The sequence below is a fragment of the Myotis myotis genome, unplaced genomic scaffold (assembly GCF_014108235.1).
Source record: "Myotis myotis isolate mMyoMyo1 unplaced genomic scaffold, mMyoMyo1.p scaffold_m19_p_18, whole genome shotgun sequence".
NCBI classification, from domain to species: Eukaryota; Metazoa; Chordata; class Mammalia; order Chiroptera; family Vespertilionidae; genus Myotis; species Myotis myotis.
The window spans coordinates 41,252,799-41,278,997 of record NW_023416322.1 but is presented as its reverse complement, the minus strand read 5'-3'; the positions used below and the strand labels follow the sequence as shown (position 1 = coordinate 41,278,997).

The following is a 26,199-nucleotide window of genomic DNA, read 5'->3' as shown; positions in this document are numbered from 1 at the left end:
GGGAGAGGGAGAGACTGGGGATTGAGCCTGCAACCTGGGCATGTGCCCTGACCTGGAATCGAACCGTGACGTCCTGGTTCATAGGTCAACGCTCAACCCCTGAGCCATGCCGACCAGGTCAAAAAATAACAATTTAAAGTGAACTATTCAGTAGCATTTCTTACATTTGCAGTGTTGTGCAACTGCCACCTCAATCTCCAGAATACGTTCATCACCCCAAACTAAAAATCGTCTGTGCATCATGCAATGACTCCCATTCCCTCCGCCCCACAGGGAGGCAGACGATCAATAATGCTCTCTTATCACTGATGTTTCTATCCCTCTCCCCCTCTCCCTTCCTCTCTGAAATCAGTAAAAACATATATTTAGGAAGAAAAGAAAAAAAAGGAATGGGCCCCAGGGAAGGTCAGTGACCTGCTCACAGACCTGCAGCTTCTAAGCCTGCAGATGGTCGGAACCGGGAGGGAGCCAGCCCCGCCCGAGCGGTGGGCAAACTCACGTGCTTGGAAGGGCTCTAAGAGGAGGGTAGTTCTGAGCCAGAACCTGACAAGCTGGCTTTTGCCAGAGCGAGAGGAACCGAAAGGGCATCCCAGGCAGGTGGCCAGCGGTGACCTGGGCCCAGGGGTGAGCCGTGGGGGCTGGGCCAGGCGGAAAGAAGCGGACGCGGACAGGGACGGCGTGGGCCCTCATCAGCTGTGACAAGAGCTGAGAGGAAGCGTCCTTCCTTTCCCTCTCTCCTGGGTTATCTCACACGGGGACCTGGTCCTCTCTTCCTGCTCCACCAGAGTAACAGATCCACAGAATTCCAGCCAAGAGCTGCACGTGCCCCAGAACTTTCCGGCGGCAGGTGCCGCACTGCGCCCTGGGCGGGGCGGGCGGGACGTGGAAGGACGAAGCTCACTGGCCACGCGTTAGAGCCCAAACCCTGATGGAAACCATGCCGGGACTGAAGTGAAGTCATGCATTTATTCACAAACTTTGCCGCAAGCTCCCTGCGCCCTTAAGACTGATGACCACAGACCAGAAAATCATAAACACAGAACAGGCTCGGCAATCAATGCTCCCCAGCCACAGTCCTCTAGAATTAGTTTCATTTTTTTCCCCAAAAAACATACTTATTTGTATTGTATAGAGGAGCCCATCTTTAAGATAAACAAGCACCTGTGATTCTGCTCACTCCCGGACAACATCGCTAAAGACAGAAAGACATGTTGTTTAGCAATCACTGCTATCGAAAGAAATGTGTGTGTGTGTTTTTAAAAAGACACCCTGATCGTTTATTATAAAAATGGAGAGAAAGATTGAGAAAAGTGACGGTAGGCATTTTCTTTTATTTTTTTTTAAATTTATCTTTATTGTTGAAAGTATGACAGATGTCCACTTTGTTTGCTGTTATGCATACAAGTTCCACGGTTAAACTCTCCCCAACTACCGCACCCCCGCCTTCCCTCTGAAATGCATCCATCTGTTCATGGTTCTGGATCCATTTTGTTCATCAGTGTATTTTGTTCATTAGATTCCACATATGGGTGGGATCATGTGACACTTGCCTCTCTCTGACTGGCTCATTTCGCTCTGCATCACACCCTCCAGGTGCCTCCATGCTGTTGCTGTTGTAAGAGTTCCTTCTTACCATTCCTAGCAGAAGCATCCTGACTTGGTATTGCTAAAAAAGTTTCATCAATTAAGATTAAATGACAAAACCTTCACTGGGCAACTCTCAATCGATCAATGCTATATCCAAAGAGCACCCACAGATGAATCCGGGAAGAAGAAAAACCGACCATGCACATCAGCAAGTTCACGTACTGAAAACCAAACACACCGAGGTCCCCCTTCCCCTTCAGAGGCTCCTTCCCTGTCACATGCAGAACAGAACTGACCGCGAGAAAGGCACTAGCCTTTAAGCCCCTCAGAGGTGAAAACCGGTGAAAACCAGGTTAGCATACATTTCATTTTCTAGGCTTAAAAAACTTATTTCTAAACATACATGCAAAAGGAAGGGTTGGGCTGCGAGTAGCCGGGCACTTACGGAAAAGTCACATCTCACCCCTACGCTGCTTGTGAGAAACTCCACTAAAAGGAAGAAAAACAAACCTCCCCATCACTTCACCCAGTGAGAGGCGCCGGAGACATGGCCGAGGCTGCCTTACACCCGATAGAAGTCAGGGCCTCGGGCCAACCAGAAACGGTAACGTAATCAGAGCAGCTACAGAAGTGAACTGTGCGCCCTGCACTCTTATTATTTTCAGAGTGTCCACTGTGCTTGTGTCCTGTGCCGAGGATCGCTGTGTTCATCGGCCACAGGGTCAGAGGACTGTAAAGGGAAATATCAAACTGTTGTTACAAATAATCACAGGGAAGAAAAATCAAATGAAACAATGGACTTAATTTCAGTTTCTGACGCAAAATACCGACCCCCCCCCCCCCCCCGCCCCCAAAAAAAGGCAGGATTTTTTTTCAAATGAAGATCAAGTCAGTGGATTTTAAGGAAAATACGTCCATGATGTTATCTAAGTTCTGAAAAGGAATCTTGGCCCAAGGAGGCAGGAACCAAGCTGTACTTTGGTACAGCTGGTATATGGCGCCCCCCACTGGCTAGGAGTCCTCATGGCAGGTATAAAAGGCAGCCCCCAAATAGGAAAATGATTGCAGCAGGAAGGAAGATAACTGATTATTCCAGCTCATTAGAGCACCAGGAGTTCCCAGCAGAGCAGAACCCCACACGGCAAGAGAGGAACTTAGATGTGTCCACAAGGGTGAGCTTTATTAGTTTTGAAATTCGAGTCTACAATCTCCAAAGGCTGTCGGATTCAAATCTGATTGTCAAAACACCGAGCATATAAAAGGCCATCAGCTCTGTTGCTGAATATATAAAGGCAGTTTTTAAGCAGAAGATGCACACTCACATTTCACAGCTAGGGAAGACATAATATCCGTAATATGTTTCAATGTTAACAAAACCTACCATGGGGTCAGCCCCATTTCCACCTTTACCAAAGAAACAAGATACACAGAGCAAGGAATGAGTCCCCAAAACAGGACTGAAAAATACAGTTTCCCAAAAAGCCCTAGGAAAAAAGACCATTGAGATAAACTAGTAAAAATACAGGGTGTCCCCCCAAAAATGTATACACGCTTTGAATAATTATAAAGGCAGTGTTTATTAAAATACATCCTATTTTTAAAATTGAGCTATCAGCTGTTAAAGTGTGTACTCATTTTGGGGGACACCCTGTGGATGTTGTCTTAAAAGGCCCACAGTACTTCCAGAGCCCCAATATAGTTCCTCTCCTCGCCTTTCCATCCTAAGGTCATCCTTTATTTTCCAAATAGTTCTTGTTTACATTCCTAAATGCTAACATTCTTAAAATCTCAGCATAGAAATACTGGGAGGGGGCTAGGAGGAGGTGGGGGAGGGGAGACGGGGGATCAATGGTGATGGAAGGAGACCTGACTTGGGGTGGTGAACACACCAGACAGCGTACAGATGATGTGTGTGGAGTTGTTCACCTGAAACCTGTATCCTTTCATGAACCAGTGTCACCCCGATACATTCAATAAAAAGGTACAGAAAAGAGAAATATTCGAGGGTCACTTCTCCTCGACCTTCCCTTTAAGACTCGGACCTGCACCTAAAGGCTGGACGGCGCGTCACAGTCCACAGGACCCTAAGGGCCAGCCGCCAGAACCCCGCGTGGGCATGGCCTGGTCTCCAACTCGGATTTCCTGCCCACACCCGGCAGGCGGCATGGGCCTCGCGTTCCCCGGCTCGATGAGACCGTCACCTGGCCGGCACAGCAAGGCCGCGGCGGGCTCAGAGACGGCTGACGGCAGACAAGAATATGACGAGAAAAGTCACGTTCCCACAGATATACACGGCTAGCACCGCCTTCTTAAAGCCGTGGCCCTGAAAGGAAAACGCACAGGTGAGAGGATGGATCTCTGATCATGAAGGCTTTTGTCAATCCCATATCATAAAAGCCTAATATGCTAAGTTTCCAGTCATCCATTCAACCAATCAAAGTGTAATATGCTAATGACATGCTAAGGCCACTCGACCAGTCGCTATGATGTGCACTGGCCACCAGGGGGCAGACGCTCCGACCAGTAGGTTAGCTTGCTGCTGGGGTGCAGCCAATCAGGACTGAGCGAGATGGGCTGGACACGCCCTGGAGCCCTCCAATAGTCCATCCCCCACTGGCCAACCTCCCATGCCCCCCCCTGACCCCGATTGTGCACCCATGGGGTCCCTTGGCCCAGCCTGCACCCTCTCGCAATCTGGGCTGAGGGCCCCCCCCCCAAGTGCACAAATTTCATGTACCAAGCCTCTAGTAAAACTATAAACAAGAAGGACTTACTTCTGCCTCAGCCATGGTAAAGGTCTGCATAATCTGAATTCTAGTGTCATCCAGTATTTCAACTGCCAAGAGCAAAAACATGTGTCGGTAAGGCCCGTGGGTGTGCAGGCGAACACTTGCGCAGCGAGGCTCATGGGTAGGGTTTGCTGAGTCTGTTCTCCCATTTCCAGCTCCCGGGACATTCCAAACGTCCCCAATAGTAAGGCTCTCACACTCCGGACGGGCACTTAAACATGCTCTTTTCTAGGCAATTCCAACCAGATCAAACCCCTAACAATACAAGTGTGAAGTACATTTTTTTTCTTTTCTTTTTTATATTTTTTATTGATTTCAGAGAGGAAGGGAGAGGGAGAGAGAGACAGAAACATCAATGATGAGAGACAATCATTGATCAGCTGCCTCCTGCACGCCCCCCACTGAGGATCGAGCCCACAACCCGGGCATGTGCCCTGCCTGGGAATGGAACCATGACCTCCTGGTTCATAGGTCAATGCGCAACCACTGAGCCACGCCAGCTGGGCAGTACATGTGTCTTTTAAACAACAAGCCCCAGCTCCGTGGTCAGCAGAAGCCCAGCTGTATATGTATTCCTATCAGAAGCCAAGTACGCAGGAGTATTCAGCTCCCAAAAGCCACCGACTCCTAACGTCACAACATACTACATTAGACAACAAAGAGGCTGTGCTCGGAGAGGGCCACTTGATTTATCACTGGGGGGGTGGAGGAGGGGCGCAGAATACTAGACAGGACACCAAGGACACAGCCCAGACTCCACGCTGGTTGGACATCTCTCCACCCTCGGGCTCCAGGGCAGTGCCCTGCCTGGGACAGACAGCTGGGCAGAGTCAGCCCCTCCCTCATGGCTCACTCATGAGCCGGCTGTGTCCGACGTGCAAGGCCAGCAGAGGTAGCGCCCCGTAAACTATCAGAAGGGAACAGCTGTCTGCAGCCCTGCCCTGGGCTGACTCTGGGCATCCCTGCTTCCTCCGGCTCGGGGTCCCCCCCAGGCATGCGGGGCTCCCTGTGTCCACTGCCTCCCAGCCAGACCCGCGCAGCACACGTCCTTACGAAGACATCCTCCCTGAAGCCTGCAGTCGGCCCTTCTGTTTTACCCACAATTTATCATCCTGACAAACACGAAAGAGAAAGGCAGGAAATTCCCACAGTTTCTAGCCCGGAGTGATCGGGCAGGAGTGTTCAAGGCGCTCCCGGGAGCAGCCCCCCTTAGTATCGGGAACCCGACCGCTCCCCACCGGCTCACGGGACAACGATCCCGGGCAGTACCTTTGCGCGAGAGGCGGTACGCGTGGACCTCCAGCACGATCTCTGCCCCCACGTGCCAGGCGACAAACCCCAGCATCACGTAGGTCTTCCACGGGCCGGGAAGGGCCAGTCCCGGCAAATCCATCCCCAGGAACATCGCCGCCACTGCGTGCAGAGGGAAACAGAGCCACATGTGTATTTCCATGCAGTCGCCACCAAGAAGGTCTCTGTGTGTCTGCACGCACGCGGGTTGTAGCAGAGGACACGTGTCCAAAGAGCTGAGTGAATGAAATCACTATTTCAGGCCCAACGGTTACTCCGTGTTTCCTCGTCTTAGGACTAGACTGGGAGGGTCAGAGGAGAGACTGTAGCGATGCTCTAAAAAAGAGGCGGCTGCACTTTGCAGGTTTCAAGGCTGCGGGTGGAAGGGAGACCGGTACGGAAACCAGTGGCGACTGCGCTCCCCTTTCCACCAGGAGCCCCACGGGACACGGAAACGGGGGGGAAGCGGCGCCAGTTTAGAGACTTGTTACCAAGGCAGCAAAACACGGGAAAGTCAGACCCGACTCTGCAAACCGCCTTCTGGGAGAGGCACCATCCCCGAGGAGGGGCCTGGGGACAGAGGCCTGGGACGCCCCCTCCAAATCCCCCTCAAAGCCCAGCTCAGCCCAGCCCACAAATGACCCTCCACTTGAGCTCCTCAAACAGTTGGCGGCCAGCATCCTTTATTCTGTTTGCAAAGGCAAAAGCTAAAAAAAAAAGTCTTACAAGGAAAGTTTTAATGTCATTTTAAAAACCCTAAGCTTAAAACTGAAATAATGACTTAAATAGCTATCTCGAGAAATTACTTTCTGGATTTCAATGTTGAAGGCTGATTTCTCCTCAACAACCAACCACTCCGATCACTAATGCACCCAAAAAGGCTTTACGCCCAATTACAACTTGCATCATGGGCGACCGGCAATCATGTGTGAATGTGGGCATCACAGCCACTTACCGGCCACGATTCTAGCAGCTGTTCCCATCCCCCAATGCGTCCAGTTAAACAGGTGCCTCCTGCCACAATAAAGAAGCAAAAGGATCCTTAAAAGGGACGGAACCACCGTGAATTCCCCAGAGACCCCCCGACTGCCTAGGAATGAGACATCTGAAATCCACTTTAAAGCTTTTAAGTAAATAGAATTTATCACTGAATTTCACAAAATGCAAAGTGCTTCTGCTTGAAAAGAGATTCGTGTGCCGACGAATGCCCGGCACGTGAGGAGCGCCGTGTAGCAAGGCTGCGAGTACCTGGGGTCGTGTAGAGGTGGCCTCATGGCTGCCAGCAGGGGCTGCAGAACCGCCAGGACCAGCACCACGCAGCCGAGGTAGGGGTGGTAACCTGCACGCTGAGAGAGGGACCCCACGTTAATGCTCTCGCTCCCGCCCTCGGTTCACACCCACAAGTTACAAATAATACACATCTATGCATTCTTCATGCTTGCCTGTAGCTTTAAACATTGGAGGATGGTGATGACACAGTGATGCTGATGATGACAGTGATGATGGTAATGATGACAGCGATGGAGGTGATGGTGGTGGTGGTGGTGATGATGGTGACAGTGATGTTGATTATGATGATAGTGATGGTGGTGGTGATGGTGGTGATGATGATAGTGATGGTGATGGTGTGATAATGGTAGTGGTGGTGATGATGATGGTGGTGATGATGATGATGATGATGGTGATGGTGATGGTGATGGTGTGATAATGGTAGTGGTGGTGATGATGATGGTGGTGATGATGGTGATGATGATGGTGGTGATGATGGTGATGGTGTGATAATGGTAGTGGTGGTGATGATGATGGTGGTGATGATGACGGTGGTGGTGGTGGTGGTGATGATGGTGGTGGTGATGATGGTGATGGTATGATGATGTCCTTCACACCAGGCACACACTGCACACACTCATGCTCCACACTTGGTTATGAATAACCCACTTTTAAAAACGGGGGAACTGAGGGTCAGAGACACCAGTAACGTGTCCAAGGACGTGGCTGTGGCGTCACCCACGCACAGAAATATCTGTTTGCCCATCAACTGAGAATAAAACATCAATCTCCTTTGACGCTCAAGTGAATTTAAAGGAAAACACCCAGTGTAAGAGGTACTTACGCTACTCCAGCCTCCTCGGTAAATGAAAGGCAGGACGAAAGCAATGCAGGTGAGGAAGGAAGTAATTAGCATGAGCGCCCGATGCACCTGCAAGGGTGAAATGACAGTGAGAAGAAGTTACCTGAGCCCAAGAAAGGACTTGGTGTTACCATGGGGACAAGATCATGGGATGAGATTCCTCAAAGGAATGCTTTTGATTGACACCTGACATGTGACACACAAAAGATAAGGTGTGTTCTGCTTTGTTTTGAGGGGTACCAACTGACTCTCGCCTCTTGATCCCAAAGGGGGCAACATGAAAAGAAACGCTTCTAGTTCCCATCCCCCCCCCCCAGAGGAGACAGGTGACCTTGACCGGGGAGTCTGACGCGGATTGTTGCAGCACCCGGAGGACAGACCCCCTGTGGACACACAGGAAGCCCTCGCGATTTCCCTCCCTGCCCTCTGCCTTCCTGGCCCGTCTGTGCTCGGTGCAGCTGGACATGCAGGTCAGGGTCCTGCGGGTCCCAAAGTCTACGTCACACAGGGAGGCACGCGGCCCTGGCACGTCCTCCAACCCCGCCCGAGCCCTGCCTAAAGTCGCCTCTGTTGTGACCTCTATCAAGGACCTTGTGTCTGTTCTCAACTGGTTAGGAAACCAAAGGGCAAGAAGAAGAAATTACTAGGATCCCGAAATCACAAAACTATGCCACACACACACCAAGGGAAAGGAACCCACATAGTTCATGTGTTTGCTTGCTGCAACGTACAGCTAGTACGAAACCCCATGAACCTTCTCCTCCCGCCTACCTGGAACCAAGCGGATTCGCCGAAGAGAGGCCTGGACAGAACGGGCTTGAAGAACCGGGCAACGATGACACCCACGCTGACGGCCGTCATCCAGCTCATGAGCATCAAGGCCCCTGCAGGGAAGATGCGATGGTGACATCACCAACTCACCCCACTATCCTGCAGCGACCACGCTACGTGCTCGGAAAACAGAAACCACCAGCAAAGTACATTCAACTGCCATGGCATACCCTCAAAACACCCGGGTATCACAGCTTTCACTCTCACCACGACTGCTTCTAACAGCTAACACTTCCATAGCCCTACTATGTGCAAGGCACAGTCTCTAAGTGCTCCCCGTGAACTAACCTAATGGATCTTTACCACAATCCGATGAAGTGATTACAATTATTATTATTCCAGTTTTGCCGGATGGGGAAACCAAGGCAGAGACGCCATGTAAGTCGAGTCCATCCTGGCTTGAGCAGCCGTACCCTTAACCATTGTGCTACTAGAGCCTGAGTCACCTTGGAACCGTCTCACCTCTCACTCCAAAAACCAGTGAAAAACCAATAGGTGGCCCGGCCGGGTGGCTCAGTGGATTGGAGCATCGTCCCACACACCAAAAGGTTGCTGGTTCAGTTCCCAGTCAGGGCACAAGCCTGGGTTGCAGGCTCGATCCCCGGTGGGGGGCGTGCAGGAGGCAGCTCATCGATGTTTCTCTCTCATTGATGTTTCTATGTCTCTCCCTCTCTCCCTTTTTCTCTCCCTAAAATCAATAAAAACATATTAAAAAATAAAAATATTTTTTAAATATTTTTTACAGAAAGGTAAATACTGCTAACTGCAATGTGAATGGTCACACAGAGATTTCTAAACAGTTGCTAACTTCTGTTCGCCACGACTCCTACCCCAGCCAGCACCGAGCCACCGGGAAGGTTATGGGCGGAGTGAGGATGCAGCACACACACAGGGAGCAGCTCACCGTGAGCCCTCAGCAGGGGCGGGGCCCGAGACGCTCCCACGTCCTGCGGATCACCTGTCACCTCATGTTTTTCATATGTAATCAGAGGCTGCTGGGAGTGTCTATAAATTCGACCTGAAATTATAAAAAAGCAGGAAAAAAGAGATGAAGAAGAATTACTTCCTCAGAAGAGAAGGAATAAAAAGACTGTGTCAGGACCCTGGAAACAAAACTTCTCAAAATAATAGAAAATAAATATCAACAGAGATGCCATTCATATGCAAAAGCAACCTAAACCCAGATGCAGGGTCACATGACCTTATTGGGGGAAAAAACTAAAGAAATAATTTAGCCAATCAAGACATGAGGCTGGGAAGGTGGGAGTTACAGTGAGACGCCCACAAACAATGTTTCATCCAAATAATTACCATTAATGTGACCACAAATGATTGAAAATGGAAAGGATAATTCTTGAAAGAGAATACATGTGAAAAATAATCTAGAATTCTGGATTAAACCGACAGAAGCTGGGCCTGAGAGAAAGACAAGCACATTTCAATGCTCCATTTTGTGGCATTGATCGATTGGGACTGGGTTTGACTAACAAACCAAAGTCCCAAAGAAAAGTGATGTGCACAGTTTGAGAATGGGTTATCATATTATTGTTCATTATGTATAACTTTAAGCCTGTGGATGTAGAGTTATTCCTGTTAGTTTGTATTCGTGAGTATGGGTGTGTGTGAATTCCTACATTCTGAGAATCTACCCTACAGAAATACCCTTTACCCAAAGGTATATGTACAAGAATGTTCACAGAAATTTGTTTTATGCTAGCCAAAAAAATTTAAACAAGCTGAATGGTCATCACCAGAAGAATCAGTAAATAAATCATGGAGCATAGATTATTTTTAGAATACAATGTGTATCAAAAAGAATAAAAATAATCAAGAAATTTGAAAATATATATATATATATATGATATATCTTTGGCCCAAACAAAAATACATATTAGACCACGGACTACAAGGCAATAATTTCCAAAAAGATGTAACTTTATAGGAAACCAGGTATGTCATCTATCCAAAATGCAACAAAACCAAACATCAACAATAAAAAGCAGAAGAGCAATGGTCCCCCTAGATATTTATAAAATGACTTTCCTCGCTCTTCCGGCTTCTTATACCTGGCCCAAATGCTGCTTACCAGCCAGAAATTCACTTCCATCGTGAGCATGTGGCCTTACAGCGTAGTTGACCCTACCTTTGCCTAGTTTCTAGGGAAACGAAACTTAAAGGCCAACCAAGGTCAAAAGGGAAGGCAAGATGGAAGAGGGTTTTGGTAACTCTTTACCCGCAAGTGTAAATATTTTTTAAATGGGGGGAGGGGAGAAGAGAGAGAAGAAAACAAATCTTGAAAAGGTCGTTTTTATCAACACATAGTACTTACCATCCTTGGCTGCACCAGTTGCTAGAAATATGTAGTAGCTTGTGTTTAGGTCAAATCTATTCTCAACGCCAGGAAGGGTGATGTTTCTTCTGAAAGAACATTGCATCCCGCCATCCTCCAGCCTCCAGGCCATATCCTCGAGGGCGTCCTACAAGCGCACAGTGGGTCTCGTCAGCGCTTCCCCAAGATTTGCTAAAACCCGATGTGATCGCAGTCCTGCCCGTCCAAGCTCCTTTCTCGGAGACCCTCTGTGCGCGTCTGGTCTGCGCTGGCCTTGCTCCTCCACGTCCCCTTCAAAAAGTACAACAAACACTACCTCCCAGTCTGTCTTGATCTCACTTGGCACAAGTATTATTTTTACTTTGAGTCAAACCCCCAAATTCCTCTCCCCAGGAGAGAACCCTTGGCAGGCATAAAAACTCCATCTGGCCACTAACAATCAAAAACATTGAACAAACAATAGCAAGTAGCCCTAGCCGGTTTGGCACAGCATTTCACTGTGTGTATGGATATCAAAGCATCGCGCCCGCCCGGCGTGGCTCAGTGGCTGAGCGTCGGCCTAGGAACCAGGAGGTCACGGTTTGATTCTCGGTCGGGGGCACATGCCTGGGGTTGCAGGCTCGATCCCCAGTGTGGGGCGCGCAGGAGACAGCCAATCGATGATTCTCTCTCATCATTGATGTTTCTATCCCTCGCTCCCTCTCCCTTCCTCTCTCTCTCAAAAAAAATCAATCAAAACATTTTTTTAAAACACATCATGTTGCACACCTTAAATACACATAAACTTTATTCAATATATATGTATATCTAGTAAAAAAAAAAATAATAAATAAGGCAAAGTGCAGAAAAGCTTTCCCAGAGTGTTATGAGAGGGGAACCCTTTGGTGAGGCCCCTGCTCAGGCCCGACTAACTGCGGGTTCAAGGCCACTTTGCCACACAGACGTGCCGCTGTGAGCCGCGTGGCCAGAGGGTGGGCGGGCCAGGTAGAGGCTCCCAGAACTTTGACACCTACCCAGGAGTCCAGGGCAGGGTGGCTCCGCCCCGTCAGATGGGCAGGTCGGATGCTCACGGTCTGGTCCTCGTGAATACACAGGTAAGCGTCATCGTCGCCCTGGAGAATGATGGGAAAGGAGAAGAGTCTAAAGGAAGTTCAACGCTGTGCTTTTAAGTCCTTAATAAAAATCAAATAGTATTTGGTATTCTTAAATAATTTACTGGCAGCCTTGATACTATGGCTGTCCGATTTATGAATCAATAGGATTTTGTTATAATAGGAAAGCAATACAATTTCATTATAAAAAAAAAAAAATAGGCTAAAATAGACTTGACATGTTTATATGCCCATAAACCCATCCCCAATTGAACACCACGGTTAATGCTTTCATATATATTCATCCAAATCTATTTATATTTATACCTATATCTTTCTCTCTCTCCAAATAGAAAAATACACAGTTTTGTTACCTGTTTTAATTTATCATGAACATTATTCTGGATACTTATTTGTATAGATCTATATCTATGCCTTAAACATTTTCATGACTGTAAATGCGCTATATTATATCAGTTTTGGGGGGTAGCCTTCAAGATGGAAGGCACTGTAATCAAATATTGCTAATATTGTACACATTCAACACCCAATAGGGTAAGCATTACGTATGGAGGCCACAGTGTCTGAGCTCAGGGAGGCGTTCTTTGCCGGTCTGATTCCCATGTGTCCTTTCATCTCGAATGTTCTCTAAACTCAGATCTCATTTCAATTACTACCAAAGGGCAGGTTGCCCCTTCAAAGCACCTGGCATCATTCCAAGGTACAAGCGAATCTTCTGGATTTTACGTTACTGTGCGTAGATTTGGTTCTTTCGCCTATTCTAAGTCGCTCCCCCTCAACTACCCAGCAAGGTGTTTTATGGGCCTTGGTCGATAAGCTCCTTAAACAAGACCCAAGAACAACCCGTTAATCTTACACTCAACTCGGAATTAGCCCAGCTCAAGGTAAGAAATTTGGAGTCGCCGTGAATGACACCAGGAATCGACAAACCACAGCACACAGGCTCATTCAGCCTCAGCACCCGCCTCCCTCCCCACCCCTCCCTCAAGCGCCATCATCTGACCCGGAACAAACAGCTGACCCTCGGGGACTAATGTCACCCCACGGATTAGTGAGAGGTACCCACCATCCACCGGTCGTGGGAAAGCGCGAAGGACAGGTAGCCTTTGCTGGGGCCGCTCATCTCTACCGTCACCGACTGGTTGTCCCGCGTGAAGGACAGGAAGAGGCAGGTGGCCTCCTTCGCTGGGTCGCAGGCCCAGGGGCTCCGCACACAGAACTTCTTGCTCCCACAGCCCGAGGCACTGAACTGGGAAAATGAGGGGGCGGGGCTTCGTGATCAAACCAGCCGTTCATCCCCAAAGACAGAAGGGCCCCTCCCAGGGCACAGGTCCTAACGGACCCCCTTTTCACAACAGGACCCAAATAAGGGGGCAGGAGACAGGCCCCAAATTAGAAATGACCCGGGCAGTCGTTTTCAAGGTCATGAACTTTTCAGCGTAATTTCTTTTCATTAACATTTGGAAGGCACAGTAGTTGGACTGTAATTGTGCTCGAGTATTAAAGTCCCTTTAATACCCAAATAGTTCATGTTAATTATGTTCCCCAGGGAAGGCTCGGGGAAATTCTAGAAACTCCTCAGGGAGTGTTTAAGTCCACAGGGACAGTCTTGCCTGCAGGGTATCCTCCAGTTTCCAGAGGTGCAATTTAAAAATCAAACAGGCAAAACCTTTGCAAAATTGTGTATTTAGACCCTGGACTCTGCCTCTAGCATTTGGTTCAAATTTGATATTAAAATAATATAAGAGCCCTGGCCTGTGTGGCTCAGTCGGTTGAGCATCGTCCTGTGCACAGAGAGGTCACTGGTGCGATTCCTGGTCAGGGCACAGGCCTGGTTGCAGGTTCATCCCCAGTAGAGGCAGCCGATCCATGATTCTCTCTCATTAATGTTTCTCTCTCTCTCTCTCTCCCTCTCTCTCTCTCTCTCTCTCTCTCTCTCTCTCTCTCTCCTCTCTGAAATCAATAAATATATATTTAAATATATGTGTGTGTGGATATATATATATATATAAAAGCTCTACCACTACTTCAAGATTGTGCTCCACATTCCAAATCTTGTCTGAATAGAGCTTAAGCTTTAAGCTCCCACTCCATGTTTCATATTTGGTGGTGGAAAGAGAGAGGAGGGAGGGAGGGAGGGAGGGAGGGAGGGAGGGAGGGAGGAAGAGAATGGAAGCAGGAGGGAGGGAGGGAGGGAGGGAGGGAGGGAGGGAGGGAGGGAGGAAGAGAATGGAAGCGGGAGGGAGGGAGGGAGGGAGGGAGGGAGGAAGAGAATGGAAGCGGGAGGGAGGGAGGGAGGGAGGGAGGGAGGGAGGGAGGGAGGGAGGAAGAGAATGGAAGCGGGAGGGAGGGAGGGAGGGAGGGAGGAAGAGAATGGAAGGAAGGAGGGAGGGAGGGAGGGAGTTCTCTGCTGCTGCTTCCCCAGGTCTCAGAGGAACCGCATCCCGCTGGTAGGGACTGTGTCAGTGTGGTGGCCGCACTGGGAGGTGCAGGGCTGCGCTCCCCCCTCTAACCTGCAGCCCTAATGCTGGAGGAGGACCTCCCTCCTCCTGAGACCCACCTGCTGCCACCACCGCTCAGGGCGGCTGCTTCTCCTCACAGGGCCCCGAGCACGGAACCCCAGCTCCCAAGGAGGTGCTCCCCTAGACGGCGTTTGGGGACCCACAGGAGGCGACTCACTGGTTTGGTGAGACGGGAGACTGCAGGCGAGGCTGGCGAAGGCGCTGGTGTGGTCCCAGGTGTTGAAAAGGGCGGGGCCTTTGGCTGTGAAATGACAGGACTAGGAATCCTCACCCAGTAGATTTTATACTTCTCCAAGACCGTGGCCCTGAAACGCAGAACCGGGGTGTCAGCCAGAACCCCAACTGTGGCCCAGCAGGCAGATCAAAACTTCCAAGGGTGAGAAGGAGTTCAGAAGGGACACGCGACTTAGGAGTGCCTACCAGATCTCTGATGGCTCTCTCCCTCCTCCTCCTTCACCTTCTCCTCCTCCTCCTCATCCTGCTCTTCCTCCTCTTCCTCCTCCTCCTCCTCTTCTTCCTCCTCCTCCTCTTCCTCCTCCTCCTCCTCTTCCTCCTCATCCTGCTCTTCCTCCTCCTCCTCCCCCCTTCCCCTCCTCTTCTCTACTCTGACTTGTCATTGGGGGGCACGCTCCCAACGCCAGGCCAGAGACTAAACTGCACGATCCCCCCCCAACATGCCAAGACTGCACACCCTCATTCACCTCCCAGTGCTCGGTCAGCGGGCAGGGCAGCGGCCACCAGGGCGCAAGGCTGCCCGGGGCTCAGAAGCCGCCGCCAGCTGTGCGGGGTGACAGCCCCGTCTTCACAGGCCACACAACACGCGGGTGCGAGCCCTGTGACTGCGCGCGGGACCTGGTGCACGAGGTGGAGTGCAGGGAGGAGGCGTGTCGGGGGGCACTTCTCCCCTAAAGCCATGCCCCTCACGCCACTCAGGAGCCATTCACGCTACACCATGATGACCTTCTGGGAGGTTCCAGGGACACGCGCTCCGACCACCTAACCTGCAATGTGCCCCGCTGCCCCACATGTCAGGGCTGGTGTGGGTTTTAAAGTCTCATCCCAAGTCTATCAAGTCTCAGCCCAGCTCCCTGCAGACTCGAGGACTGTTGAGGGCTCCTGTCAGCGTGAAGGCGGGCGATGCTGCATTCACACATCCAGTGTCTACCCCGTGCCTCTCAGGAGGCAGGCAGGCCCTGTGCCAGGTGCTGGGTGCACGCTCAGGAAAAACGAACACAGCAGGCCTGGGCGTGGCTCAGGGACTGAGCATCCATCTGTGAACCAGGAGGTCACGGTTCAATTCCCGGTCAGGGCACAGGCCCGGGTTGCGGGCTCGATCCCCAGTGTGGGGCGTGCAGGAGGCAGCCGATCCATGATTCTCTCTCCTCCTCACTGATGTTTCTGTCTCTCTCTCCCTCTGAAATCAATAAAAATATACTTAACAACAAAAAAAAGACAGGGAGAAAGAAAAGAAGCCAAACAGCTGCTTACATACGCAGGCGGTGCTATCACCCCAGCAGCCCCCCCGCAGGGAAAGTCCGCCAATAGGTACAGAATGAGACAGACCATCGCTGTGGAATTACACCGGGGCAGGTCTCTACTCACAGGAACTGCACATGGTTGGGGGCGCTGCCGGGGGCGTCCCAGTAGACTCTCACTTCTGTCTTCTTGTGCGCACTGGTGTGGCTCACCGCTGACCCCTGTGATGAATGGAAAAGAGCTCTCCGTCAGCCCCTGGCCGGCTCAGCAGGGCCGGAGCGGACTCATTTGCAAAGGGACTTATTGGTGCACGGCCTCGGCCTCTAGTAGAGACCTTTTTATTAGAACAGGGTCTCACGTACCCAGTACATGCAGGTTGACTGGGGAGACCAGACTAGCTCTGGCTCTGAATAAATCCCAGTCCGCAGAAATGCAAGAGCTAAGGAGAACCCGGCCCAGGTGGCTCAGTGGTTGAGCGTCGACCTATGAACCAGGAGGTCAAGGTTTGCTTCACGGTCAGGGTACGTGCCCCGCTTTCAGGCTTGATCCCAGTGTGGGGTGTGCAGGAGGCAGCCGATCCATGATTCTCTCTCATCATTGATGTTTCTATCTCTCTCTCTGAAATCAATAAAAACATATTTTTTTTAAAAAAGGAACTAAAGAGAGTTATGAATACTGGGTGTGTTTGGCTTGCTATTTCATTTATACTATAAGTGTATATTCCTTCCATTCATACATGCAACTAGTATACAGGAGACTCATCAAAAGAAAAAATATTCCTGCCTCCAAATAGGTGGTGATTATATTTGCATAATTCCTTTCTCTCAATCTTACCTCCCTCTTCCTTTCACCTGGCAGATGCCCTGTGGTCCAGCTTTGGGGTCGGGTCCTCCAAGCAGCTCCCTCTCCATCCCCTCGAGCTTGGGTGTGGCTCCCTAGCTATGCTTCCCCCATCCTGTGGGTGCGCACTGTTCTACTCATGTGTCTGTCCTACATCCATGTCCTATCCGTGTGCTATGTCACGTGTCCGCATGCTTTACTCGTGTCCCCGGCTATGAGCTCTCCAAGACAGTTCCTGGGATAATAAATGCTTACTAAACAAACGAATGAATGACAAAAATTGAATTTCCGTCCCTCTCTAGAACTCTATCTTCAACATTTACACCTTCCCAAATCAACACGCTGAGTCAATAGCACATGAAGTATTAGGAGGCATACACTCTTCAAGCTCTGCCCTGCCTTTCCTAGGATGCGCATGTGTAAAGTAGATTGCCAGTAGTAAAATGGGGGCGGGGGGGGGAGGAGGGGTGAAGGGGGAGTTGGGTCACTGGGCATCTGTTTAGATGTTTGCATCACGTGGGCAATGTCGTTTATCTTGCACGCGCCACCCTCTTGTGACAAGGCCCGTGGAAACAGACAGAAACCAGTTTTAAACCAGCCACAAACCTGCTTATCTCCGCAAGTCAGAAGCTGGGACTCCTGGCTGTCAATCAGCGTGAAGGAGCCCACAGGAGCGCCGCTCAGATCCTCAGCATCCCGGGCCTCGATGAGAAAGCCTTTAAACTCCGGCCCCGACACCGTAACTGCGGCAACAGAGAGACGGGGAAGAGGTTTGGCACTGCCCAGAGGGAACTGCTGGAGGCGGCGCGGCCGGGTTCCAACGGCTGTCCACACACAGAGCTTCCCCAGGAGAGGACACGGCAGCGACCGTCCCCGAGACACAGCTCCAGGCTCGGCTGCACGGGACAGTCGCTGCGAGAGATGTTAACCGCCGTCCCGCGGGGAGAGGTGGGCCATGGTCAGGCCCATGAGGCCAAACTAGTGTGGAAAACGCTGGATGAAAGTAATGCTGTTTCTTCACTGCGAATCCTTAGGCCCTTTACCGTCCTACCACGCAGCATGCAACGCTAAGAAGCCTGATATATGCACATAAAGTGTGCTTTCCGAATACTCTTCTGGTTAGAGAGTGCTGGGAATAGTTGCAGGAAGTGGAGTTTGCAGAATGCTGTTCGAGATACACCTTTAGCCAGTCCACATTTTGCCAGAAGAATCAAAGAACTACTAGTATAAGAGATTACACTGTATCAAGAAAGAGAGCCCTAGCCAGTTTGGCTCAGTGGATAGAGAGTCAGCCTGCAGACTGAAGGGTCCCAGGTTTGATTCCTGGTCAGGGCACGTGCCCGGGTTGCAGGTTCAACCCCCGGTAGGGGGTGTGCAGGAGGCGGCAGATCAATGATTCTCTATCATCATTGATGTTCCTATCTCTCTCTCTCTCTCCCTTCCTCTCTGAAATCAATAAAAATATATTTAAAAATTAAAAAAGAAAGAGAAAGGCTCAATAAAAAGGAAAAAGAAAGATAAGGGTTTATGCTATCTCAAACCAAATAAAATAAACTTTATTTTCCTTTCTGTGGAATAAATAGTATTGTTCATGACAACACATTAAACATGATAAGCACATGTTTGAAAACCAGCCCTGAATGGGGAGCAGAGCGTCTGCAGCAGCTAAGCACACGCATGGGAAGCGTGGGGTGAGGACGATGGCATCCACCGAACAGGTGAGGGGCCTCCCTGGGACTGGGACTCCGACGGCAACAGCCCCTCGGGTGCAGCGGGAGGATGGACCTCGGCCTGTGAACGGGGAACCCCGCACGCGTACCTTCGATCTGGTCTCCCGGCATGAATGTCGTCCGGGCCACGGCCACGCTGTGGACGGGGTCGGGGCGCGGGGCGTGGCCGTGTCTGGGGACCATGTCCCCGCAGGACTCCGTCACTCTGCCGCTGGGATAGCCCGCCACCAGGCTGAGGCGCAGCAGCAGCAGGAGGGCCGCCGCGGTGCGTCCGGGAGCTGCCATCTGCACAGGAAGATGAAAGGGCGTTATTTTCAGAGGCAACTGAGATGAACGATAGAAGCTTCCACATGCAGGACAGGGGAGCCAGAGAGCCACTTGCTTTCAGCCGGCAGCCCCCCGAATCCTCAACGACGGGCCGCAGCGGAAGACGGTGGGTGGCGTCTCCACGGGCTGGCCCCCAGCTCCACCTCTTACGCGGTGAGGCTCGGAGCAAAGCCCCCGAAAGCCGGCACGGCCTCACGGCTTCCTGCCCCGGCGCCGCGACAGGACGAAGACAGCTGGGAGTCTGACCGGGAAGGACCGACTCGTCCAATAAAACCAGAGGCTTTATTCCGCGTCACCTAGAGAGCTTAGCGAGCTCACAGGAGCTGCTGCTGGATGCAAATGCGGCCCCTGAGCGCATCTGGCCCCTTCTCCGACCCCCTGCGCTAATCATGATGGCACGGCGGAAGGGAGGGGGGGCGTTAATTTGCAATCTTGGAAAGTGATGGCGACAGACCACCCATTGCAAGAGGCAATCTTTCTGTTCCCTGCGGCCCAGAGGCCTTGGATTAGGAAGCGCCATTGTCAGCCAGGTGTTTCTCCTGCATCCAGGTGAGGCCCTCCGGCCACCGGCCTCACGGGCACCACCGGCCTCACGGACACCACCGGCCTGACCGGCACTGGCTCCTCCGGCCTCACAGGCACCACCGGCCTGACCGGCACTGGCTCCTCCGGCCCACCTCCCTGTGCGTGTCTAACCCAAACCCGCAAACCATCCGGGCTGGGGATGAACAGGCGGGGACAGGTTACTGGTGGTGAGTAAAGGCAGCGTGTGGGCTCTGATGGGAAGAGCCCACAAAGCAGCTCATTCTCCATAAAAACGGGGTTTCCGCGCGGCCGGCGTGGCTCAGGGGTTGAGCATCGAGGACCCATGAACCAGGAGGTCACGGTTCAATTCCCGGTCAGGGCACAGGCCCAGGTTGTGGGCTCCATCCCCAGAGGGCGGCGTGCAGGAGGCAGCCGATAACTGCGAGGAGTGGGCCCTGCGAGGGTTTCCTGCTCAAGCACGGTTCTCAGGTCCCTTTGCTGGGGGCAGACCTGCCTTTGGGACCAGGTAACATTCTCTTGAGAAGATCCGAGTCATGGCTTTCACCAGGTGGCCGTGGCCCAGCCGCCACAAAACTAAAGGCAGGACGGGCCACGCGCCTAGAGAATGGCCCCGAGGGCGGGGCCGGTCCCGTCTCACAGTCACTGGGCGCTGACCTCTCTGCAGGGGGAGTGGCAGCAAGGCTGGGTCTCTGCTCCCTGCCATGCACGAGGAGCTGGATACTATCGTGAGGTCACGGGACCCCTGGCTCGGCTTCCTCATCTGCAGAACCCCGGCCGTGAGCCGGAATAAACGCAGGGCCGCCTCCCGCCTCCCGCCTCCCAGGGTGATTCCAGAAGGCACGGTGGGCACGCAGGCTGGGAACCGTGAGAGGAGAAAGCAGAAGACAGGAAGGGAAGTGACTCAGAGGCGCCCACCTGCCAGTCACTAGGAAAATAGGACATGTCCTAGCTGGTGTGGCTCAGTGGATAGAGCATCGGCCTGTGGACTGAAGGGTCCCGGGTTCCATTCCAGTCATGGGCACGTGCCCGGGTTGCGGGCTCAATCCCAGTAGGAGGCGTGCAGGAGGCAGTCGATCCATGATCCTCTCTCATCATGGATGTTTCTCTCTCTCCCTCTCTGAAATCAAAATTTTTTTTTTAATTTACTTTAAAAAAGGAAATAAAATATGACAAACACAAGGTCAGCGAGGGAATAAACAGGAGCGAGTCCCTGGCTCCGGGTCGGGTGCCACCGCCCAGGGGGAGGCTGTTTCCATGTCTCTGTGGCCAGTGATGCTTCTGGGATGATTGCAGGACACTCTTCCTTCAAAGGACACATTCACCGCATCGGCCAACCTGGGCCCCGGGACCACACAGGGAAGAGGGTAGGGCAGCCGTGGGCAAACTACGGCCCGCGGGCCGGATCCAGCCCGTTTGAAATGAATAAAACTAAAAAAAAAAAAAGACCATACCCTTTTATGGAATGATGTTTACTTTGAATTTATATTAGTTCACACAAACACTCCATCCATGCTTTTGCTCCGGCCTCCGGTCCAGTTTAAGAACCCATTGTGGCCCTCGAGTCAAAAAGTTTGCCCACCCCTGGGGTACGGGGTTATTCGTGGAAGCGTGTGAGCTAAGCCCTGGACTGTGCGGAGTGAGCGGTGAGCGAGAGGCCGCCTCCCAGCCAGAAGGGACCACCTTCGCGGCAGAGGAGAGGGCTGGGCTGGGCATGGGCGCTGCAGCGCGCAGACGGGGACCAGCTCCGATGATCAGAACTGTGAGTCCTGCTCTGTTAACCTGATGGTTTTGTTCGATTAGAGCAGTGGTTCTCAACCTGTGGGTCGTGACCCCTTTGAGGGTTGAACGACCCTTTCACAGGGGTCACCTAAGACCATCGGAAAACACATATATAATTACATATTGTTTTTGTGATTAATCACTATCTTTAATGATGTTCAATTTGTAGCAGTGAAAATCCATCCTGCATATCAGATATTTACATTACGATTCATAACAGTAACAACATTACAGTGATGAAGTAGCAACGAAAATAACTTTATGGTTGGGGGTCACCACCACATGAGGAACTGTATTAAAGGGTCGCAGCATTAGGAAGGTTGAGAACCACTGGATTAGAGAAAGCACATCCCCGCCTGCTGGGAGCTGTGCGCCCTGGGACAGGAGAGCTCACATCGGAATGCGGTCCATCCTCCTGAGAACTGCCTGTCATCATGGAAAGATTGACAACCTCGTGGCCGAAATGATCTAGTCCCGGAGGCACCTGCTCTGTACAACCCCCAGCCCCTATGGCCTGTCATCTGGTCCCGGGTGCCCAGAGGCGCCCGCCCTCCTGTACCCTCCCCCCGCCCCCGCCCCCGCCCCCAGCCCGCATGACTTGTAACCTGTGATTATCTGGAGTCTACTTTCCCACGCCTGTAATCCCTGCTTCCCCACTTCATCTTTGCCCTTCTACCCAATGTAAGCAGCTGGCTTATGGGGGTTGAACTGGCTCAAGTAGTGACAGGCAGCCCGGACGCCTTGGTTGTCCGGTTACATTTCCACTCGACATCACTGCCCCCTCCCCGGGGAGGTAGGCAAGTCCCGAGAGGAGCCGCGTTGCAGACGGAGCAATGTGAGTGGGGGCAGGACTGCGACAAAGGCTGCCGTGTGCATGAGCCTAATTCAGAAGGCCCAGCCACTCTCCGAGTCTGGGAGGCCAGGCAGAGATCTGGCTCGGGAACCAGAGCTCCTGAAGAACCAGGGTCAATTCCTAACTGTTTTAGTTCAACGTCTACAAACACTGGGTTGTCGGTAAATCGTAGCTGCCCCGTATCCACCACCCCTGCTGCCTTCCCTGCACCGGCAGGGGCCCACTTCTGACACTGTTGCGGTGAGACAGCTGGAACGCTCACCTGCTCTGTTAACGTAAAAAACCCATTGAAACTGTAAAGAATTTGTGTGAGTTTATTTGAGCCAAACTGTCGACATATGCCGGGAAGCAGAACCTCAATGAATTGAGATAATGCTCCAGAGAATGGAGGGTTACATCTGTATTTATACATTGAAATCAGAGGAGGGACGTAGGTGGGTTACATGAAATCCATTGGTGACAGATTAAGGAGGAGGGAGAAAGCAAAGGAGGGAAACCCCTGGGATTGGATAAAAAGTTAAATGATGGACACATACTTAGGTGGGTGCAGGATCAATTAACATGATAATGAAGGAATTTGTGGCATCTGTCCTGGCGCCCAGCACATTTGGCTGTGCCCCAGGGGCTCCAGAAAAAGGGAAGTTACAAGTTACCCAGACATTTCAAGGGTATGTTATCATAGATGCAAAAAGACAGACAGGCTCAGTTAAGGTAAAGGTTGACCTTGTCAGAGAAGATACCGGCCTAGGACGTAACTGCCCACCATCACTGCTTTTAAAGTTTAATTCTCAGACCATCCTTTATGGTGACTTTAGGTCTCTGAGTTTGCAAGACCCCCATGCAGGCCTCCCCTAAGCTGGTCAGGTCAGCATGTGGCCCCTTCCGTCCACACTCCTTTCATCCTCGTCTCCTGCGCTCACCTCCCAAAATAGTCCAGACCTTGCTTCCCGCTTCCCTGGCAATTTAACTCGCACGTCCTACAAACCCCCAAATCCAGGATTAATTGACCTTGAGAGCTGAATCTCAAACTGCAGGGGAACTGAAAAATGAGCCAAGTATTTCCACTTCCCCAGACGACGACGATGTCTCCCGCTCCGTTCTCACGGCGGGAAGCACAGGGAGGACGATTTTAAGAAATTAACCACTGAATGGGTCCGGTGGGAACATGATTTCCTCCCACCCTTCCAGGTTCCTCCGGCTGCACTGACAACCAGGTGACGCCAGGCGGGTCAGCAGGAGGAAGACAGGTGCCGCCGGAGACCCAGAGTCCCGCGTGCGGGGCCAGTTCGGCGAGAGCCATCACCTTCACTGCCAGCCTCAGCTGGAGGCAAAAGGAGAGCTTCCCTGAGCCTGTCCGTTGTCTTCCTGCAGCTACACTAACTGACCGGGATGTTAGGGTGACCCCCTCTTCCTACCCCTCAGGGCACACGCTCCCGCCAGAGGCACCAGCCCACGGGACCCCTCACTGTTTTCCCGTTCCCTGCAGATCTGTGGACGCACAGGGGCCACGCTACCCGACCAGCTCAGAGGCCTGAAGTCACCACAGAGGGTGGCCTGAATGGGAACTTGCTGAGTACACGCAGTTGGTGGTGGCGGGCATGTCCTGGGCTAGAATCTCCACGGCAAAGTCAGCCTCTACCTTGACTGAGCCTGCCTGAGTCTTTGGCATCCAGGGCAGCATTCCTGTGGAAAGTCAGGCTAAATTCCCTTTTCCAGACCCCTCGGGGCACAGCCTGTGGGCGGGCACAGAGCCTGGAATCCTCTCACTGTTACTGTTATCTTGTTAGTTGTTGGCTATTAACTCCCCAGTACTCACCCCTGTGAAAGACGGGTCACTTCACCTTCTACCCCACCCTTTACCCCATCCCAGAGGTCTCCCCGATTTGCTTTCTCTGCCTCTCTAATCCATCCCCGATGGAGCTCACCCAACCCACTTCCGTCTCCTCTGATGTAATGTATGAAACAAGGTGAGGAACTGCCATACTCCGGAGCTTCATCCCGACCCACTCAGCTCTCTGCTTCCCCGCAATGGTCAGGTTGGCTCAGATAAACTCGTAAGAATTCTTCACAGGTTTGGACGTTTCTGACGGCGACCATTTAAAATGCCATCAGTTACTGCGCCCTGAGAGCGAACAGTGTGGCCCTGGAAGTCACAGACCTGGGCCGGGCCCAGCGGTCACCGAGGGACCTCGGGCAAGTGACCTCAGCTCACCGGGCCTTCGCTCTCTCGTTCTGAGAGACGGTGGGAGCCACATCCAGGGCTTCCGTGAAGATTGCAGAGCCTCTGTGAACCCTCCGCACATCGCCTGCCGCAAAGCAGGTCCCCATTAAAGATGGACCTGCGCCTTCGGTGTGGCTCAGTGGACAGAGCGCCGCCTGCGGACCAGAGGGCCCCGGGTTCGATTCTGGTCAAGGGCACATCCCTCGGTTGCAGGCTCCTCCCTGACTGGGCCCTGGTCAAGACGCATACAGGAGGCCACCAATCGATGTATGTCTCTCACGTCAATGTCCCTCTCTACCTTCCTCTCCCCCTCCCACTCTCCCTAAAAATCAATGGAGACACATCCTCGGGTGAGGATTAACAAGAAGATGGACTGAAATCTCACCTGACTCCACCAGGCCTGACTCCACCACGCCCGACTCCACCACCTGCGGGACCACCACCTGCGGGACCTCTCTCTCTCAGAGCCTCCACCCACTCCCTGGTCCCTAATGAAAAACCCATCTCGGTTTCCTCCCACAACTGGAGATGCGCCTCTGGGCCAATTCCTGGAGGCGGCCGCCCGGTCCTGGTGGATCGGTCACAGCAGCCAGGAGCCCCCGTGGGACAGCGCCGGTGGCGACCTGGTAGGACTCACCCCTTCGCACAAAGCCGTCCTGAAAGGCTGGCTCCTGATGTCAACAAACCGACAGGCCAGGTCTAGTCCCGCCCTGCCCACCGAGGCCGCTCCCTCTGCTCCACCTTCTAATTCCAAGAAAAATGAAGATCTCTGAACTGAAGATGTTAGCTTAGCGAAGCAACGCTCCTGACAACTCATTTACAAACGGAAACACCCCCAGTGCCCCTGGGCGGCGTGGCAAGATGCAAAAAAAAAAAAAAAGGAAAAAAATTAAGGGCAGAGTTCACAGCTTTAAAGCTGCACCCGGGCGAGGGTGGGGGTGGAGGGAGCTAAAATTCCTACCTTAAAAGGCACTTAAAAAAAACCAAGTGAGGCCCTAAGTCACCTTCACACAGGTGACTACGTCATGCGGAGTGAATATAAAAGGGAGTTCCCACGGTTTAAAAGTTAAACCATAAAACACGTGGGTGAACAGCCATTGCCTGTCAGGCTCCACACAGCTCTGCTCTCAGCCCTCCCGTGGGGCGAAAGCTCACAAGTCAAAGTCACCGGGACCCGGTCAGCCCTGCCGGCGGTGGGCGCTCGGACCTCCAGACGGGCTCCGGGAGGCAGTTTGCTCACGGAGCGCCCTCCCCTGTCCCCCCCACCCCCCACCCCCCGGCCAGTGCTGTCACCTGGCTGAGTTCAACTTTTACAAATGTTTCCACGCTTTGCCAAGAGCTGGGACAGAAGCGGAGAAGACACCCTTACCTTGGGAAGGAGGCGCCGGCCAGCTTCCGGCTCCGCTACAACTCGGATCGCGTTTCAGCCGGTGGGTGGGGCCAGCGGATCCCCATGAAGACGGGCGACTTCCCAAGCCCAAGCCCAGCTGCAGAACTCGACCTGCAAGACGGGCCCTTGAGGGTGCGGGGTCTGAGCTGCACATTCTGTTTCACACCAAGGAACTTTTTTCTTTCTTTTTTTGCCAACTGGTCATTGTTTTTCTGAGAGAATTAGGTTTTTGTCTTTAGCTACAAACGCATGTGAAAACAGGCTATAGGGTGCGAAGGCAAACGAAAGAACCTGCTTGCCATTAGGTAGGGTGAACCAGATTCAGCAAATTAAAATATAAGACACCTGATTAAATTCGAATTCCAGATAACCAATCATTCCTCAGCGCCAGTGTTGTCTTACGCAATCTTGGCTGCGAATTATATTTTTTAAAGAGATCCGTTGTT

At 52.0% G+C, this 26,199-nt stretch overlaps 1 protein-coding gene across 2 annotated transcripts; it reads right to left on the bottom strand.

Moving 5' to 3' along the window:
- Positions 1 to 2,741: 2,741 nt before the first annotated feature.
- On the bottom strand, positions 2,742 to 26,062 carry FRRS1 (ferric chelate reductase 1). Of its 2 annotated transcripts, none has more exons than XM_036343489.1 (16): positions 25,733 to 26,062; positions 18,727 to 18,922; positions 17,514 to 17,650; positions 16,194 to 16,288; positions 14,749 to 14,896; positions 13,136 to 13,318; positions 11,971 to 12,069; positions 10,958 to 11,105; positions 9,533 to 9,646; positions 8,569 to 8,681; positions 7,780 to 7,866; positions 6,915 to 7,012; positions 6,622 to 6,680; positions 5,646 to 5,789; positions 4,362 to 4,423; positions 2,742 to 3,910 (listed from the first exon to the last, which is right to left on the bottom strand). In XM_036343489.1, exons 2-16 carry the CDS (start codon positions 18,920 to 18,922, stop codon positions 3,818 to 3,820), a joined length of 1,776 nt encoding a protein of 591 aa, XP_036199382.1. In that variant the 5' UTR covers positions 25,733 to 26,062; the 3' UTR covers positions 2,742 to 3,817. The 2 variants fall into 2 exon arrangements, with proteins under 2 accessions (XP_036199382.1, XP_036199381.1); XM_036343488.1 differs by lacking the exon at positions 25,733 to 26,062 and adding an exon at positions 25,001 to 25,214.
- Between the last annotated feature and the right edge of the window lie 137 nt (positions 26,063 to 26,199).